The sequence below is a fragment of the Miscanthus floridulus genome, chromosome 9 (genome assembly GCF_019320115.1).
Source record: "Miscanthus floridulus cultivar M001 chromosome 9, ASM1932011v1, whole genome shotgun sequence".
NCBI classification, from domain to species: domain Eukaryota; kingdom Viridiplantae; phylum Streptophyta; class Magnoliopsida; order Poales; family Poaceae; genus Miscanthus; species Miscanthus floridulus.
The window spans coordinates 80,699,910-80,718,735 of NC_089588.1; the positions used below are offsets into that span (position 1 = coordinate 80,699,910).

Genomic DNA, 18,826 nt, shown 5'->3' on the forward strand with positions numbered 1-18,826 from the left:
TCATGGACTAATTAGACTTAAAAAATTCATCTTGCGATTTTGTCGAGAACTGTGCAATTAATTTTTTTTTCGTCTACATTTAGTACTCCATGCATATGCCGCAAGATTCGATGTGACGCTTTGGGTTGAAAATTTTTGGAAACTAAACAGGGCCTAATACAGGCTGTCGGTGTTATTCATATAAGACAAGGATTAGATGACTCATTCAACTACTTGATTCTGTTAATCTGTTACTCATTCATAGTATCTACTACTTTTCAAAGTCAAGCGTGGCGGTCAACGCCGCCCGTTCGCCAGCTGTCTGCGGAGGAGCTTATAATTGTTTTGCTGCCGAGTCTTGTCTTGTGCAGAGCGCCAGAGCTACGGAGGCGTCCTCAGACAGAGCAGAAAAGGCTGACGATCGGAGGAATGGGGAAAAGCTGCTCGCCGTCGGCGCCAGGACCCTGACCCGGGCGGCGGGAAGTTTCGCCGTGAAATCAGCGGCGCGCCCATCGGCCGCCGCCGGCGAGGTCGGCGTGCGCGGCTGGCCATTCCGAGTCGGGTGCTCTCCATCGCACGTACGTTTCCTGCCCTCCCTGTCTCTCGTTCTCTGTCTTTTTCTCTGAGATGCAGAAAAGCATTTTGGCGAGATCTTTTAGAGCTTTTTCTCCCCAGCCATCAATCTTGTGCAGATTGGTGGATACATATGAAAAGCATATATATGTGCATGAGCATTTGGTCAAAGTAGGGCTGGGTTGTTGCGAGTTGCGACGTAGTAGGGTTGTTGGGGGTAGGTAGTTTCTTGAAATTACAATCTTGGGGGAAACTTTGCCTACGTGGCTTTGCGCCCTGGTTGCCTATGAAGTTTATCCGTTAGGTCGGCTCCATTTTTAGGAATCACAGAGATTTTCCTAAGTAGCATCTATTTGGCTCAGCTGAAGAAAACTTGCCATTCAAGGTTCCTCCTGAACTGAACTAGATAACCCTTTTGGACTGTGCCGTGGGAGTTGAAAAAAAAAAGATGAAAGGTAAACCCATGAATTTCCCCAGTAGGGTTGCTTAAATTCACAAGAAAAGGGCACACAGGATACTCCACGTCAAATTTCATTCATGCGTCCTTACAAAAAGGTCTAATTTCATTAGGTTGTGCACTGTGCTAAGATTCCTTAGAATTCATAACTATACTGATTGCTGACTGAACTGTTCTGGGCTTGGAAATTAAAAACAAATATAGTGTCCTCTGCACATGAAGTTAGATGAATCAACTGACCATGTCTTCCAAATAATGACATTTAAAAAATCATTTTTTTCAGGCTGTAAAATTTAGCTCTTGATTGCGGGACCTAAATCACTGGCCACCTGGAGCAGAGTACCCAGAAGCTTATGACTGCAGATTGCATCCATGGGTTCAATGAGTCAAAAAATTAAAATTTTTACAGAAGATGAGATTACAAGTATTACTAGCAATTATAGCACTCTTATTGGGAAAGGTGGTTTTGGAGAAGTCTATAGAGGGATCCTTGATGCTGACAATGATCTAGTTGCGGTGAAAAGATATATCCGACAAGACTTGCGCGAGGAGTTTATGGAAGAAGTAAACATCCACAGTATGATGAACCACAATAACGTGGTGAAGCTCATAGGCTACTGTGTTGGTGAAAGTACCCTGATGTTGGTAACAGAGTATATCTCCAATGGAAACCTTGATGACATACTCCATAGAAGTGAGACTCCTATCCCTTTGGATGTAAGATTGGGTATTGCAATAGGGTGTGCAGAGGCACTGAGCTACATGCATTCAATGGATTCACCGAGTGACAACCATATTTATCATGGTGATATTAAACCTGCCAACATACTTTTAGATGACAATCTTACAACAAAAGTATCAGATTTTGGACTGTCAAGGTTTCTTTTCAGTGGTACTACTCAGTTCACTACAACCTTAAAAGGAAGTATGGGTTACATGGATCCTGTATATTTTCATGAGGGGTGTCTGACCCCGAGAAGTGATGTATATAGTTTTGGTATAGTCCTCTTGGAACTAGTAACTCGAAAAAGGGCAAAATATGGGGATGTTAACCTAATTCCTACATTCAATAAAGCCTGTGCCAAGGGGAAAGGATTGAGGGAACTATTTGATGCAGCAATAGCTGAAAAGGATAACATGAAGATTCTTAAAGAACTGTGGAAATTAGCAGCTCAATGCTTGTCACTGAACATCCATACACGTCCTGAAATGAATGAAGTGGCAAAACGCCTTCGGATGCTCAAGAAAGATCTAAAGGGTAGTCCACAATCCATATTGGCAACACACTCTATATGGGCGAAACAGTACACACAAAGCTCAAGGCCTCCTAGTTTGAAGAAGAAATTGAGTTTTTTCAAGGGAAATACTAGTTATTCTAAGATTCTATCTGAACTCTGCAATGTAAGAACTTTTACAAAGGAGGAGATAAATGAAGTCACACATAACTACTCCTATCTACTCAGTGGTGGGACATCGTCAGCAACTGAGGTTTATAAAGGAACACTTGAGGACAATACAATGGTGGCGGTGCATAAATTAATTTATGAGGACTCTGAAGAGGCATTTATCAACGGAGGGATGGTCGTATCTAAAATTGCCCATAAGAATATTGTCAAAATTTTGGGTTGTTGTTTGGAATCCCAAACTATTTCTTTTCTATACGAGTACATTGCTAAAGGTAGTATCTCTGACATTTTGGGTAGCCAGGAAGATTTCCCAATAGACTTACGTATGAGGATTGCAATTAAGACTGCAGAAGCATTACAATACCTACATTCATCAGAAACTGGTATCATCGGACATGGCAGTGTTTCAGCATCCACTATACTTCTTGACAATAACTTTGTACCAAAGCTCACAGAGTTTTCAAGGGCATGCATGCTTTTCAAGAAGAGTGAAACTGCTGGTGGTGTAATTAGTAGCAGCCTTCTAGAAAAAGCTCTCAACAATGACCCGTCTCGCTACGGTTCTGTGTTGATGAACATGGAAAGTGATGTGTACAAGATTGGTGGTGTTCTCATGGCACTGATTAGTAGGGATAAGGGTAGTGATCATGATGACCTACTCGCCAAATTCACGAAAGCATATGAGACTGAAAAAACTGGGAAGGCATTGTTCGATAAGGATATAACAGCTGAAGAAGATATCATTCTGCTTGAAAAGTTAGGGAGATTGGCACTGAAGTGTACCATTTTGAATACAGACAAGATTTTTATGAGACCAACAATGAAGGAAGTGGCAGATGAACTTCGAAGAATTAGGAGATCTTGGAAGGAACACGGGACAACCGAGGCAGCTACACACGTAACTACTGAAACTACTACAGATGTGGTGCCAGAAGAGCCAAGATTACCGAACCTGATGCGCCACATGTTCGGGTACCGTCGAATCTCCACCAGTGATCCCATACGTGTATGCTAAGTAGGATTTTAGTGATATTTGCATTGTCTTCCTCTTGTTCCTTTTTTTAATATATAATGTACCTGTTTCTAGAATTCCTAGCTTGTGATGTCGAAATTGTATATATGTTTGCTTCCCTTTTACTTTAACAAGTATGGTTTCTAGAAATATTATGTGAAAATTAGTCAGCTAGGTGATGATCTTTATATAGATCTGAAGTCATCTACTCCACTAGCTATTATGTTGTTGGTCAGCTCGTGCTGTTGAGTAACAGAGCATGGAGTTTTAGCGTGTATATGGACAATCACGGATGCCTTTTATGCCGTGTCCACTTTATTACCCTTTCTTTGCAGACATCTTTTGTGTTCTGAAGTACATGTTTTTTTTCTTCCGTGATCCTGCACATCAACATATGAAAAAGCCATATTTTACCATCTCAGGGCATTCATCTGCATACTCATTGGTCTCAACACAATATTTGTGCTTACTCTTGTCTTTATAACAAACAAATGTAGGAGTATGCTAGAAATATTCGTTCATACCAATGATGACGAGCAAACAAAGAATACAAGGCGAGTAGTTCATCTTAAAAAGTTGTAGTAGAACCAATACAAGTTGGCAGCTAGCTAGAGAATGACCTTGCGACTTCTGGTTGTTCTGCCAAGAGGCACAAGATTCACAAGTTAGCACGTACTACTACTTGTTGTTTTCCTTGTTTTTCACGTCGTGGTCGCACAAGTTCGATCTGCACCGTCGCCTTGTTCTTCTTCACGCACTTGTGCGTCAGGGCCGCCGACGCTGTGGACGGGGCTCGACGCCGCCGCGGCCGCGAGAGAGTGGGTGGGTGGACAGATCAGTAGGCCCGTGGACCTACCTGGTGTTGCACCGCACCTGGGCTGGATCCACCCAGCAGCCCGCATTGGCGTATCGACGCTTCCGTGTGGACCGGCCGTGCGAGTCCTCAGATTACTGGGCCTGAGCCGTCCCCGCTAGCTGATGCCATTTTGTTTTTCTGCAAAAAAGGTATATTTGGGCCCGTTAGCTGCTGACTACTGAGATAATTCGAATTCTAGTTTATATTATATTAGACACTGAAAGGGATCAAGATATAAATGCGGACGGTTACATGAAATGTGTTGGACGTGCCCTAAAGCAATGGTTTGGTTTTCTTCACCGACAGAACAGAACACAAGGCAACAAATGCAGAGTCCACTTATCAGTGTGATTCAACCATTCGCAGTTGGATTGACCAATCTCATGCCATCCGTAACAGAACAGTTGGAAATAGTTGTACCTAAACAACTTAAAGGGCTTGTAATTCTGAGCACGTAAATGGTAAACAATAAGGAGGATCACTCTCTCTTTTTCTTTTTTAGCGGCAAGTATGCCAATCTATATCTATACCTACTAACGAAGAGACAAAACTTTTGTCTTTTTTTTTTTATGTGGGCCATTCTATTTAGTCTAACCACACGGCCCACTAAGGCCACCCTACTGGCCTTCTACCCGCACGGCCCGCTCGCCTGCTCCTCTGGCCACTCCCGCATCCTTCGCTCGTCTGGAGCACGGCCCATGCTGCCGTTCCTCTGAACTCGCCCGCTCGCGTGGAGCCCGGCCCAGCTGGCAGTTTTCGTAGTGGGAAATTGTTCAAAAAAACCAACACAATGGTTCTCCAAGGGAACGAACTCGAGACCACAAGCAGGCCGTGCGGGTAGAAGGCTAGTAGTGTGGCCAAGTGGGCCGTGTGGTTAGACTAAATAGAATGGCCCAGATGGAAAAAATAGATAGAAATTTTGCCTATTTATTATTAGATATAGATATAGAGATATATATAAAACTATAAGTTTAGCCCATAGGGAACTATGAATTAACTGGTTGAGTGAGTCAACACCACACGCCAAAATGGGAAAAAGATTAAAAAATATGCTATCAAAGTATCAAGTAGAATCGAACTTACAACATTGAAGGTGAATAATATCTTTTATATTATGTGAGGACAGCATAAAAATAAATAATATAAAAACGTTTTATATTATGTCAAGATAGCATAAAAATAAAAAAATATTAAATAAAAAACAAAAAAAATGATGGTTTTTAGGGAACTGAACTAAGTACCTTACACTTACAAATAGATAAGTATTTACAACTAGACCACATAACTGTGCCTTCAGCTTATATAAATGCACATATCCGGGCTCAAGAAGGCCGGCCTGGGCACCAGCGTAGAGAGCAGCGCACGTGAGTGCGTGCGCCCTCGTGTAGAGGCCGAAAATATTCTTCTTGTGGATGTCTTTATTTGAATCAACCTATCTATGGAGTCGTTTGGGAGAGCTCCAGTTTCAGTTTCTCCAAAAAGAATCATTGGTAACCAGCTAAATGCTCAAAATACTAACTGATTCAGGTGGAGATCAATAAAGAATTACTTCTCCATTTACACTACGAGCTGGGGGCTAAAAATTTCTGCTTCACCCTACTCCTGTTATATTCTGGCGGGGATCAGCAGATAATCAATTCTCATCAGCTCACCACCTTGCTTCCTCCTAGGAATCTAATTGAATCAATCCATCGCAGAATCGAAGAGCAGAGCTGAAGAATCAGCGAGCGGAGCTCTCCCAAATAGGGCCTATATTCAAATTATTGTTGTCCAACATGTAGGGAGCCAGCAGAGGCAACCATGGAGCTCGCTGTACACGCCACTGAGAACAAGGAGTTGTTGATCCTCATGTTCAGTTTGAACAGAACAAGTGGCCACACTCTTTGCATTGCTCTCATGATGTAATTAGTCTTTTTTTTTTCAATTGTTAGCACATAAGAGCAACTCCAAAAGACTAGGTAAAATTAGATTCCAAATTATAAGATTTAGCCATTATGTAAAATAGAAAACCCATAAAAACTAGAGTTCAACACCAGCCTAGGTAAATTTTCCCTTGTCTATATTTAAAACCGACACGTCATCCGATCGGCTTGGTGCCTTCATACGTCATCCGCACGAAAACAGCCAGCATCCAGTGCGTGCAGCATGCAGTGGCCACAGCCGCCAGCGTCCAGTGCGTGCGGCATGCAACGACCACGGCATCCAGTGCGTGCTGCCAGCAGTGGCCATCAGTCGGCCAGCGTGCTCTCGATGTTTGATAACCAACAATCTGTCATGGGGCTATCCAGGATAGAGTTTAGAGGGCTTCGACATTCGCACAACTCGGTGGGAAACATGAAGACAACGATTTATATTGGTTCAGACGGCTAAAATAACGTAATACCCTAGTCTAGTCAGACATGGTGCCTTTACGTTGGGATGCTATGTATGATGTAATGTACAAGGGGTGCGCTATAATGTGAGAGTAGAATCAAGCATCATCCGAGTAAAATCAAGCATCTACCTTATGAGAGAAGTCATGATGCGCTCTTGAAATCTTTAGGTAACGTGCACTTTCCAGAAAAGTGTACTCACTGAGTGTAGCCTACAAGCCTCTTGCTGTTTAGCATAAAGAGCTGAAGGGTCTTATCTAAAATTGCTCTAATTCCTTTCGAAGAAATTTGAATGCATCCGCTGATGATATGTATCCCGTAGCCTCTGAGCCTAAAATCAACTACTCGGTAGTTAATTATAGGATCTTGTAGACATCTTCAAGGGTGTAGCCGAGTAACTTCCTAATACAATGATCGAGAATCGATTGTCGTCAAGTGGTTGAATGCTTGAATCTGATGAGCCCCCAGGCGTAATCGAAGTGACGCTGAGTAGACTGAGGGAATAAATGAAGAAGCCTGACCGAAGCAGCGTGTAAGACATATGTAAGCACAAGGCTTCGGGTGGGCAGTTTCCTCAACAGAAACCCCGTGTACCCCCACCTTGTAACTCAAAAATGACCATATCACGGTTCAATCAGAGAAGAATTGCTGAAAACAAGTCCACAGGTAGACAGCCAGAGGCACATGTGCAACACTAACTACTGTGTCCTGTGTTGTCCTTTGGTGTACTGTGGAATCAAATGGACAATAAGAATCTTGTCCTTTGGTTTGTAAAAGCAGAGTCTCAGCCCACACAATCGTCCCGTGAAGCCTTATCACAACCCGTAGAAAATTCAAGAACCTGGTCCACGATGGACACGAATCAAGCTATAAATACCCGTGGCGAGCCGTGTCAAATGCACATGCAAGTGTAGTGCTATAACTCTTCGCTTCCCGTCTTTAAATATGTTAGTAACCTAGATGTCTGAACCGCCGGGGGTTGTCGGCATAGGCAATAAAAAGTGTCTTGTGATAAGAACTAGAAGTAGGCTAGTCCAAGAGTAGTGCAGAATAGAATAGCCTATGGCTGCAACTAGAAAAACCCTTATGACGGCTGGTGTAAAGATACATCCAGTAGTCCCATGTCAGTTCTTCTAGTGTTAGTTCGGTGTCTGTCCGTTAACGATTACTTGAGCATCTTGAGTGAGTCCAAACGTCAAAGGCTTGGTTAGACAGATGCTAGAGATTTCGTAGGCTAGCAAGTATTGCACTACGGAGCCCAGACCTTGATGCACTGCTATTCTGTCCATGAAGCCAGGTGCATTGAGACGAGTGTTACCAGATAGGTAACGCTTAAAGTGTGTATCTTGCTACGGCCAAGTGGGCCGTATACTTGTTGCAGGGGACCGTGACGTCTAAAAGGGGAGAAGTGAATTAGGCAACTTAAGACTCTAACTCTAAACTATAGCATTTTTTTTTCTAATCCTAACAAAACCTATACAAAAGATAAACTATCTAAATGTGCAACTATAGTTTTGCTAGTATATTGCTATCTTTACCGCAAAAAGAGTAATGTAATCAATGTAAATGCGGAAGCTAAAGAGCAAGGTAGAGATATGCAAACTCCCGTCGACGACTCTGGTATTTTTACCGATGTATCGAGAAGCGCACAAGCTTCCCCCTAGTTCTCGTTGGAGCCCCTCGCAAGGGCCAAGCTCCCGGTCGGGTAACTCCGTGGATAACCTCGGGCCTTTCCCACGCGCAAGTGGGTCTCCGACGTGCCTTTCGGCAAGCCTCTCCCAGATGCTCCCCGCCGTCTTCACTATCAAGCTTCCGGCCGAAACGCCGCGGGCCTTGTTCCCTCGGGTACACGGTGACGGCCACACCACAAGCGCGGTTGGTGTGATCTCGCAAGACTACAAGCCCCTCCGATGTACAACAATGGTGCGTGCAAGCACCGAGAGGTAAGATGTATGCAAACCTCACTAAACAATAGGCCTAAACCTAGAGCAAGCACATAAGCGGTGGTCTAATCAACCTAAACACTTCGCAAAAGCACCTACGCTAATCACCTAACAAAACACTAAGCACTATGCAAGTGGAGATCACTAAAATGGTGTATCAACACCCTTGGTATGTTTCCTTAGCTCCACACTCTTCAAATGGCCGGTTGAGGGGTTTATTTATAAGCCCCACTGAGAAAGTAGCCGTTGGGGACGAAATCCCGCTTTTCTGCTACTGATCGGACGCTGATCACGTCCTGACCGGCTCAGACGCTGCCAGCGTCCAGTCACATGCCACTGGACGCGTCCGGTCGTAATTTCGCCACTCTGGAACCTCTCTGCACTCGATCAGACGCTGCTGTTTTGCGTCCGGTTGATTTGCTCCACACCATAATTAAGAAGGCATTTCATCATCACCATCACTCTCACTAGAGGATGAGCTTTCATTACCTCATGCCATAAGGCACATACGAGAAGAGCTTGATGATGAGTGCTTGCGGCCTCGCCTCTTGTGATGGTGTTCTTGTTCACTTGAAGAATCATTCCATGACCTTATTGATATGAGGGCTTGGTTCTTGCATGCCTTCTTCTTTATCTTGGGTGTGGGCTTGTTTGGACAAACTTCCACAAAGTGCCCCAACTCGCTGCATCCATAGCATCCTCTTTTTCTTTGCTCATTTCTTTGATTGGTGAAAATGAGATCTTGAATTTGGATGGGCACACCCTTGACATTGAGCCTTTGGATCATCTTCTCCACCTTGTTGATAAGTTTGATTGATTCTTCATCAAGGTCGGAGGTGGAGGAGGAAGATTGATCATGATCACTTGAATCTTCATCATCATCATCATCCTCATCTTCTTCTTCATATTCACTTGAGGAGCTTGAGCTTGAGCTTATCTCAACTTGCTTGCCCTTCATCTTATTTTTCTCGCTACATGCGAGAGCTTTGCCTTTGCTTGATGAAGAGGCTTCTTCTTGACCCATCTTGCGTGACATTTCATATGCCACTATCTTGCCAATGACTATGGCTAGGGTCATGGTGCTCAAGTCCTCCATGTTGCGAAGGATGGTGATGATGCTTGCATATTTCTTTTGTGGAAGCACGGAGATGATCTTCCTCATGATGTCCGCATCATCTAGCTTTGTTAATCCTATTGAATGGAGCTCATTGACAATTAGATTCAGACGAGAATACGTATCATGAACAAGCTCATCATTATTCATTGTAAAGGAATCATAATTTTGTTTAGCTCGACAATGTTTTTGCTCACGAACATTAGATGTGCCGTCATGGAGCTCTTGAAGTTTAACCAAATTTCATGTGCCGTATTTAAAGTGAACACTTGGTTAAATACATCCATGCTAAATGATTCAAACAAGCAATTTTTAGTTCTAGCATTGAAATGCATTTCCTTTTCTTCACTCTTTGTTGGTTTATCAGGATTCTTAATGGGTTTCATCCCGTCACGAGTGACTCTCTAAACACCCAAATCAATCGCCTCAAGGTGACAAGCCATTCTAGCTTTATAGTAGGGGAAGTTAGTGTCGTCAAAGTGCGGAGGCCTAGAGGTATCCATCCCAACCACTCTAAATACAGTTGGCTCAACGGCGGTTAAGCCAAAGGTCCAAGTTGAGCCAACCAGCTCTAATACCACTTGTAGGGGACCGTGATGCCTAAGAGGGGGTGAATTAGGCAAATTAAGACTCTAACTCTAAACTATGGCCTCTTTTTCTAACCCTAGCAAAACCTATGCAAAAGATAAACTATCTAAATGTGCAACTATGGTTTTGCTAGTGTATTGCTATCTCTATTGCAAAAGGAGTAATGTAATCAATGTAAATGCGGAAGCTAAAGAGCAAGGTAGAGATATGCAAACTCCCGTCGACGACTCTGGTATTTTTACCGAGGTATTGAGAAGCGCGTAAGCTTCCCCCTAGTCCTTGCTAGAGCCCCTCACAAGAAATCCCTCGCAAGGGCCAAGCTCCTAGTCGGGTAACTCCATGGATAGCCTCGAGCCTTCCCCATGCGCAAGTGGGTCTCCAATGTGCCTTTTGGCAAGGCTCTCTAGGATGCTCTCCACCGTCTTCACTATCAAGCTTCCGGCCAAAACACCACGGGCCTTGTTCCCTCCAGTAGATGGTGGCGGCCACACCACAAGCACGGTTGGTGTGATGTCGCTAGACTACAAGCCCCTCCAATGTACAACAATGGTGCACGCAAGCACCAAGAGATAAGAGGTATGCAAACCTCACTAAACACTAGGCCTAAACCTAGAGCAAGCACATAAGTGGTGGTCTAATCAACTTAAGCACTTCGCAAAGCACCTACACTAATCACCTAATAAAACACTAAGTACTATGCAAGTGGAGATCACTAAAATGGTGTATCAACACCCTTGGTATGTTTCCTTAGCTCCACACTCTTCAAATGACTGGTTGGGGGGGTCTATTTATAAGCCCCACTGAGAAAGTAGCCGTTAGGGATGGAATCTCGCTTTTATGCTACAGACCGGACGCTGATCACGTCCTGATTGGACGCGTCCGGTCGTTCTGATCGTTAGAGCCGCGATCAACTGATCGGACGCTTCTAGCGTCCGGTCACATGCCACCGGACGCGTCTGGTCACAATTTTGCCGCTCTAGAACCTCTCTATACTCGATCGGATGTTGCTGCTCTATGTTCGGTCGATTTGCCGCCAGCGTCCGGTCAATGCTGAATGTGTTGCCGGGATGATGAATAGTGCCATTGGTGCATCCAATCATTTTACTTGTTCAGCGTCCGGTTGCTGCTGCTAACGCCTACTATAGCCGAGTCACTGATCGGAGCATCCGATTGATCACCTTCTAGCGTCCGGTCCAGCGTCCAGTCACCTCTATGAACTCATATCTTCACGATCTTGTGTCCGGCTTGGTTCCTATCTTTATGCTTGGACTTTGCTTGATATCTTGAGTCTTCTCTTGTGCTTCTAGGGTCTTGTTTAAGGTGGTGATCATCAGATCATCACATCGCCTTCGTCCAAGTCACATCTTGCACCCTATTGAACTATAAAACAATCACTTGCAAATTCATTAGTCCAATTTGGTTGTGTTGGTCATCAAGCACCAAAATCTAAAGTAAATGGGCCTAGGGTCCTTTTTCCTTACACTTGTAACACTTGTAAGCAGTCCGAGTAAAAAATCATGAAATCCGACTGATTTGTATTGAATCCAAGTGAGTATGTAATGCAAATCAGCGAGTCTTGAGGAATGCTATTGAGAACCACTGAATATACTAAATCCGACTGAGTTGTGATGAAAATCAACGAATCCGAGTGAATGTTGTTAAATTCTGAGTGATCCAGTGCTTGTATGTGATACCGCCGAGCGACTTGCTATAGGGTCACAAAAATTGACTCAGACGGATAATACAGGCGTTTGATCGAGCCTCGGTATGTTGATCGTCGTAGAGCCAAAGGGTCCATTAGTGGAAACTCCATCACCTGCTTGAAACCATGTGCCACCCATACAACGAGGAGACACCCGTTAGAGAGGATAACGGTGACAGATCTAGAGCAGCACTGTTGATGGTCGTTAACGTCAAACATAAATTGTCAATATGACCTGCATTTATCCTTAAAATCAATCATCAACATAGGTGCAGTGATTTAAACTAAGTATTTCCATGAGTTTTGGTGATTCTATGAATGCAGGAGGGTTTATCCAGAAAACAAACCAAGTGGGCCATGCTATCTCAATAAATTAAGTTTATCCACAACAAAATTGACTCCACTGGGCTTTAATCAACCATCCAAGAGATAATGACAAAGATCCATGAAGGAGTAGCCAAAGGTGGGGTCAGCTGACCCCCTTTGTCCCACAACCTGCCTTAGGGATCTTCCACCGCCTCTAAGGATCAATCTCCACCATGTATTCAAGTCGGTTCAAGATGGAGAGTCGAGATGAAGCCGTGCCATGGATTCATGGGCCCACAGGATGCCAGGTGCCCCCTATAAAAGGACCCCATACCTCCTCCAGAAGACACACCTACACATTAGAGCTTCATTCTCTCATACACTTTGTAGTAGTGTCCCTCTAGGTGGCTCTCACCTAGTTGTAGTAGACAAAATAGGGAGAGAAGAGAGAAGAGAGTTGAGGAGGAGCTGGGTCTGTCGGATCCTCCTCGACTTTGTACCTCTACGGAGCCAACTCATCTTTGAGTAATATCTAGGTTCTTCTTCTAGTATTTTTAAGTTTTCTATTTAATTAAGTTCAGTTCTTACTTTACTTTACTTATGGGATCTCCGCTCACATCGAGAGCTCTAGTTATAGATCGTGACTAGAGTAGTAATCATTAGCGTAGACGTGGTGTCTATCGACATGGAATTTTTGTCCCGTGCCTAGGGCACACGAGCAAGCGGGAAGGGTCCACTTAATGGAGCTGGAGATCCGCCTAGCTTCAACACAGGGGTGGTCGATCCTGCACACTCCTCCCGAGATATGCCAGTAAATTTGACCCTGTAATTGACAAGGAGAGAAAGTTTATCAGTAATTTAGGGCGGAACATGCCGGTGTTGCCAGATAGTCCCGAATGTGCGGCTCTAAGAGCCGATATGAAAGGAGATCGACTAAATAGTCGATTCCATCATATTCATAAGAATAAATCGGTTAGAGCTCATGGGGTTGTGTAAGAAGAATCGGTTATCATTCAGGATGAATATCATTCTTTAGACAAATATTGGTCAATGGCAATAAGATATTAACAATAATTAGTTTATACTGAGCCAATGACTGCAAGTAACCGAACCCCTTTATAAAAGAAATAGTTCATCATCATTCAACCGTTTAATAGAGATAAATCTAATGAACATATTAGATCTCATCTATCGCTATGACCAGTGGGGCATGAGGCAGAATCATGCAGGCCGTAGAAACAACAACAAACTCGACGACCCTAACTTATTTCTAATATCAGCAGGGCATGAGGTTGAATCATGCAGGCCGTAATACAATAATAATATCATGGGGCTAACACATCTTTCAACCTATCGCTACTTCAATAGTCTCATGACGTGAACTGTTCGTGAAAGCACTCGATATCGGCTAAAACAGCCGATTCAGGCATAGCGCACAGTTAAGGTCATGCCCTCTCAGGAATAGATCTACTAAATAACGATCCCCACTCCATGGTGCTAACAGTGGGGTGTGAGGCAGAATCACACAGGCTGTGATAACGGGCCATGAAACAGTTTTTGCTAGCCAATATATCTACTCAAGATCAGACATGCCTTAACCACACGCTATGCACGATCAAGATTGATATAAAACAGCCGATAAAAACATAACTCATCGTTTAAAGTGCAGATTAGACTAGTTTAGATTAACAAACGATGGGTTAAACAAGATATAAGGCTGATCTAAATCAATCCTAATCGAGCGAAGTGATATTGCTGTAATTAAATAAATAATGGAAGCAATAAGCAATATCAGTAACTTAATGAATCTATCTGAAGGAACGCCACCCTTAGATAGAGCCGATAACTTAACCTTAATCTAGTTCGAGCAGTGGAGGTCGACCAGATCAATGCAGCCGTACTTAAACTAGACAAGAGTCGATAACTAACTTATACCAGAGTCGCAGTGGAGGTCAACTGGATCGATGTAGCCGTATGAACAGAGGTATAAGCCATGATGGTACTTACAGACAAGCAGTGGAGGTCGACAGGATCGATGCAGCCGTACTTGCTTTACAACTCACCGAGATCTACTCTACTCCTACTCCTAAGGGGTGGCGGGAGCCAAAAAGTAAATAACTTGTATTTGATTGATTGTGTGTCCCTTACAATAGCCGGGCTTTGATATTTATACCCAGGACCTACGCATGACTCTTATCTAAGCACGACTCATCACAATCTTTGACCCTAGAGAAAACATTTATAATTTAAGATAACTTGGACTCTAATCTTTCCCTTTTTGTAGAGTCCAACATGTCTTGTCCCGGCGCCGATTGTAGCCTTTGTCGTTATCCGCTGGCGCTATCTAAAGAAAGCCGATTCTAGTTTTGTATTCGAATCAGCTGATACCGATCTGCACGTGATTGATTCCTTGATGACATGATTTTGGGAGCTTTTAAGTCCCTGCGACTCTTCTTCCAAATTTTGGTGTAAACACATGCCCCTCAATTTTGGGATAAAAGTAATTTTATTCCAAAATTATCACGTCTGTATCCCCGATTGGTCCGTAGTCACGGGTAGAGAATCTTGATTAGGGGTCTACTGTCTGTCGCCGTCTATATCAGCTCATGAGCCCATGCCTCAGAACTTTTATGAAAGCATCATTGCTTCATGGGCACTTGGATTTATCCTTCCCGGCCGGCTATAAAATGTCCATCTGACCCTGGCAAGAGCAATTCAACAATCCAGCTATGTTTTCTCTTCCATATGCCCCTTTGAGTACTTCTGACTCCACCGGACCCTCCATGGTCTATCTTTTTTGCTATGAAGATCTTGAGCGGTTAGAAGAATTCTTGTGCATAGGGTGATTGTGTCGCTCATCTTAGCACCTTGTCGAGCAAGAGAATTAGCCACTGCAGTTAGAAGAATCCTTGTGATATCGCCTGGGTCTTCTCTCCATGCTCGTAGAGCTGTTCTAGTGTTTGCAAGGGCTAAAATGTGTGGACGCCTTCCCCTTGTTTGCTTAATCAAATGCCCATCAGGAAAGCCACAAGCTTCTTTCCAGCTGGGCATCTGTTGGGCAGACGGCTTTTCCCCTTCTCTGTCATAATTTTATTAACGGGCCAATGTGACTCGTTTTATGATAACTTTTGGCCCTGTGGGGATTCGAACTCCCTTCGATCTAAAGAAGCCTTGGTGGGCTGATTGCTGGCCAATGTAAATCTTTTGTATCCATCCCATGATATTCTATAACTTGGGGAAGCAATAAGTCTGAATCTGTTATCTCCTCATTATCTGTGCCCTAAATTTTTGGAGTGTCGATCCGTTTTCGTATCTGATTTCAATTTCACACCCCGGCGCAATCTATCTCCACGCCTTCTCAGGCTATACATATGGGCCAGGACTGGGGATCAAAAAATAACTCGCTTCATCTCAAACCTTCCACGTCCTTAGTATAGTTCCTGCCTTTCTGTAGGTTTGAGATTATGGAGAACATCAAGAGGTTTGTTGAGGAGGCCCTCAATGGACCTGCATCATTACGCCAGCGTCTTCATCGCCAAGAGGGTGCAACTTGGGCTGCTCCCATCGTTCTGAAGCAGAGGGCTGACTCTATTCAGCCTTTGGGGTCACCTTCAGCACCAATTCGCTGCCAGCTCCCCCGCTACCTGAGGAGGCAGATCAGCAATGACGATCTGCTGGCCTCCATCAATCGGACTGACTAGAATCTGGCCAGCTGCCTCTCCCTTGTGGAATCGGCTTTGGCCATGATTCAAGGCGGATCATCCCCTGAGGCCAGCCCGATGGGGGAAAGGTTGGCCAGAGCTGAAGCCAGAATCATGGGTGAGACATCTACCACAATTTTTTGTCTTCTTCTTAATTTTGCCTTCAATATTTCTGATCATTCTTTCCTTAAATCTTTTTAGATCTAACTGCTTAGTTGGAAAGCCTTTGATCAGCTGTGGATCACGCAGTGGGATTTGTCAATGCCATGGGCGCCATTCCTGTGGTTCGCTTGCATGACATCCCGAACCATGTCAGGGAGGTCGCCCTTCATGGCGTTCGTCATGGTGCTACCATGGCGTTGGCTGCTGCATAAGCCCGTTCTGGCAACAATCTTTGTCTTCTTCCCCATGGTTTTCCAGACGCAGCGCACCCTGGGGAGCATAAGCATTTGGTTGAGGATTTTTCCAGCGTCGCCAACTTTGTAGCCTTCAACACCCTAGTCGATGACATAGTAGCCAAAGTGTTTTCTGGCCCATAGCTTGTAATAGGTGATATTTAGCAAACAACTTTTTCGTCTTGAGTGATTTTCCTTTGTTTCGTACTTCATACATATCACTTCGTCCATGTTTGCTTTGCTTCTATAGGTGATACACATCGTACTAGCTTTTATCCCTTTGGGCTTATTTTTGCACTAGAGGCCTTACCTTTCTGATATCGGCTATTAGAGCTGACGACCGAACGAATTGGTTATTAAGTATTAATCCAAATGCTAGGGTAATATTTCTTTAGATATTTCCCATTGATTGCTCGGCCAAATTCTTCCTCTCCTCTTAGTGTTTCCAAAATATAAGCATTACCGGGCGCACAACGTTTGATCTGATAAGGTCCTTCCCAGTTAGGTGACCATTTGCCAAATTTACTATCCTTTGACCCAATCATCAATTTCACCTTCCAGACCAAGTCTTCTTCAGAGAATTGCTTAATCTTGACCTTTTTATTGTAATATTTTGCAACTCTTAGTTTATTGGCTTCGATATTTTCAAGAGCACGTAGCTGAAGGTAACTCAAGTGCTCCAAATTGTCTATCATAAGATTCTTGTAGACTTTGGCTGACAAATCATTCTATAGTGTAACATGCCTCTATCTAGTCCGAAGTTCCCAAGAAAGAACTGCATTATGGCCATACATAAGTTCATAAGGCGACGTTTTAATTGATCCATGACAGGCCATCCTATATGCCCACAATGCCTCATTTAGCGTCAAATGCCACTTCCTTGGCTATTCCTCGATCTTCTTCTTGATCAGCTTAATCATAATCTGGTTGGACGCCTGTGCCTAGCCATTAGCCTAAGCATAGTAAGGAGAGGAATTTAGTAGCTTGATTCCCATACTGACAGCAAAATCCTCGAACTCTTCTGATGTGAACATTGTCCCTTGATCGGTAGTTATAGTTTGAGGAATCCCAAAATGATACACAATGTGTTCCCTGACAAAATGAATCATGTTCTTTGAGGTTACCATCTTCGAAGGAATTGCCTCAACCCATTTAGTGAAGTAATCTGTTGCTACCAATATGAACTTATGTCCTTTGCCTAAAGGTGAAAAAATCTAGCCAATTAAATCAATTCGCCAACCTCGAAACGGCCATGGCTTGATTATTGGATTCATGGATGACGCAGGCAATCTCTGGACATTACCAAAATGTTGACAGTCCTAGCACCCCTTGTAATATTCAAAACAATCTTCTAATATCGTTGGCCAGAAATATCTAGTTCTGCGAATATTCCATTTCATCTTATAAGCCGATTGATGAGCTCCACATATCCCTTCATGCACCTCACCCATCAACACCTTAGCTTCTTCTTGGTTTAAGCATTTGAGAAACACCCCATCGACTATTTTATAATATAACTGATCATCTAACAAAACATACTTAGCTGATTTATACCTTAGCTTTCTGGTAACTTTCTGAGACGGATCTCTAAGGTAATCGGCTAGTTCGAGTCTCCAATCATCACTTGAGGTTTCACTACTCAAGACTTCTTGAAACACTTGATATCTTGATGCACTTTGAGCTAGACGATTAGCCTCTTGGTTTTGTGCTCTCAGAATATGTTGGAAAGAGATATGAAGAAACTCTTTGAGCAACTTTTGGCACTCATCATAGTATCCTTTCAAAGTCTCTTCTTTGCACTCATATAGGCCGATCAACTGATTAATAATTAACTGTGAATCTCCAAATACTTCAATTGCTTTGGCCTTTACTTCATGAAAAAGTTGAAGTCCCTTAAGAATATCTTCATACTCCGCTTGATTGTTAGTAATCATTGGTTCAGTTAGAAGAGCAAACTCAAAACTTGCCCCCTGAGGCAAAATAATAACAATACCAATGCCACCACCTTGCTTGCATGATGATCCATCAAAGAATAACATCCAAGGCATTGGCTCTACATAACTAATGCTTGGCTTATGATGCTGGGTGACAAAATCGGCCATTACTTGTCCTTTGACTACTTTAGCCAATTTGTACTTCAAGTCAAATTCCGATAACGCAAGAATCCACTTTCCCACTCTTCCATTCAGCATTGGCATTGATAACGTGCTTAATCACATCAGCCTTGGAAACAACTGTACACTCGGCTGATAATAAGTAGTGCCATAGCTTAGTGTAGGAGAAATATAAGCACAAGCATAACTTTTCGGTGGGAGAATATCTTGTCTCTGGATCCAGTAGTCTTCTACTCAGATAGAAAACAACTCTCTCTTTTCCTTCAAATTCTTGCATCAAGGCCGATCCAATTGTCTTGTCATCAGCC

The 18,826-nt window shown here is 43.4% G+C and overlaps 1 protein-coding gene across 1 annotated transcript; it reads left to right on the forward strand.

The window, feature by feature from the left end:
* The first annotated feature begins 362 nt into the window (after nt 1–362).
* Nucleotides 363–3,752, forward strand: LOC136482248 (uncharacterized). The gene is made up of 2 exons (XM_066479472.1): nt 363–557; nt 1,293–3,752. The coding sequence occupies exon 2, from the start codon at nt 1,382–1,384 to the stop codon at nt 3,428–3,430; it is 2,049 nt and encodes a 682-aa protein (XP_066335569.1). The 5' UTR covers nt 363–557; nt 1,293–1,381; the 3' UTR covers nt 3,431–3,752.
* The last annotated feature ends 15,074 nt before the right edge of the window (nt 3,753–18,826 follow it).

Coding starts and splice junctions, on each gene's coding strand:
- LOC136482248 (XM_066479472.1), top strand. CDS start 1,382: ATGGGTTCAATGAGTCAAAAAATTAAAATTTTTACAGAAGATGAGATT.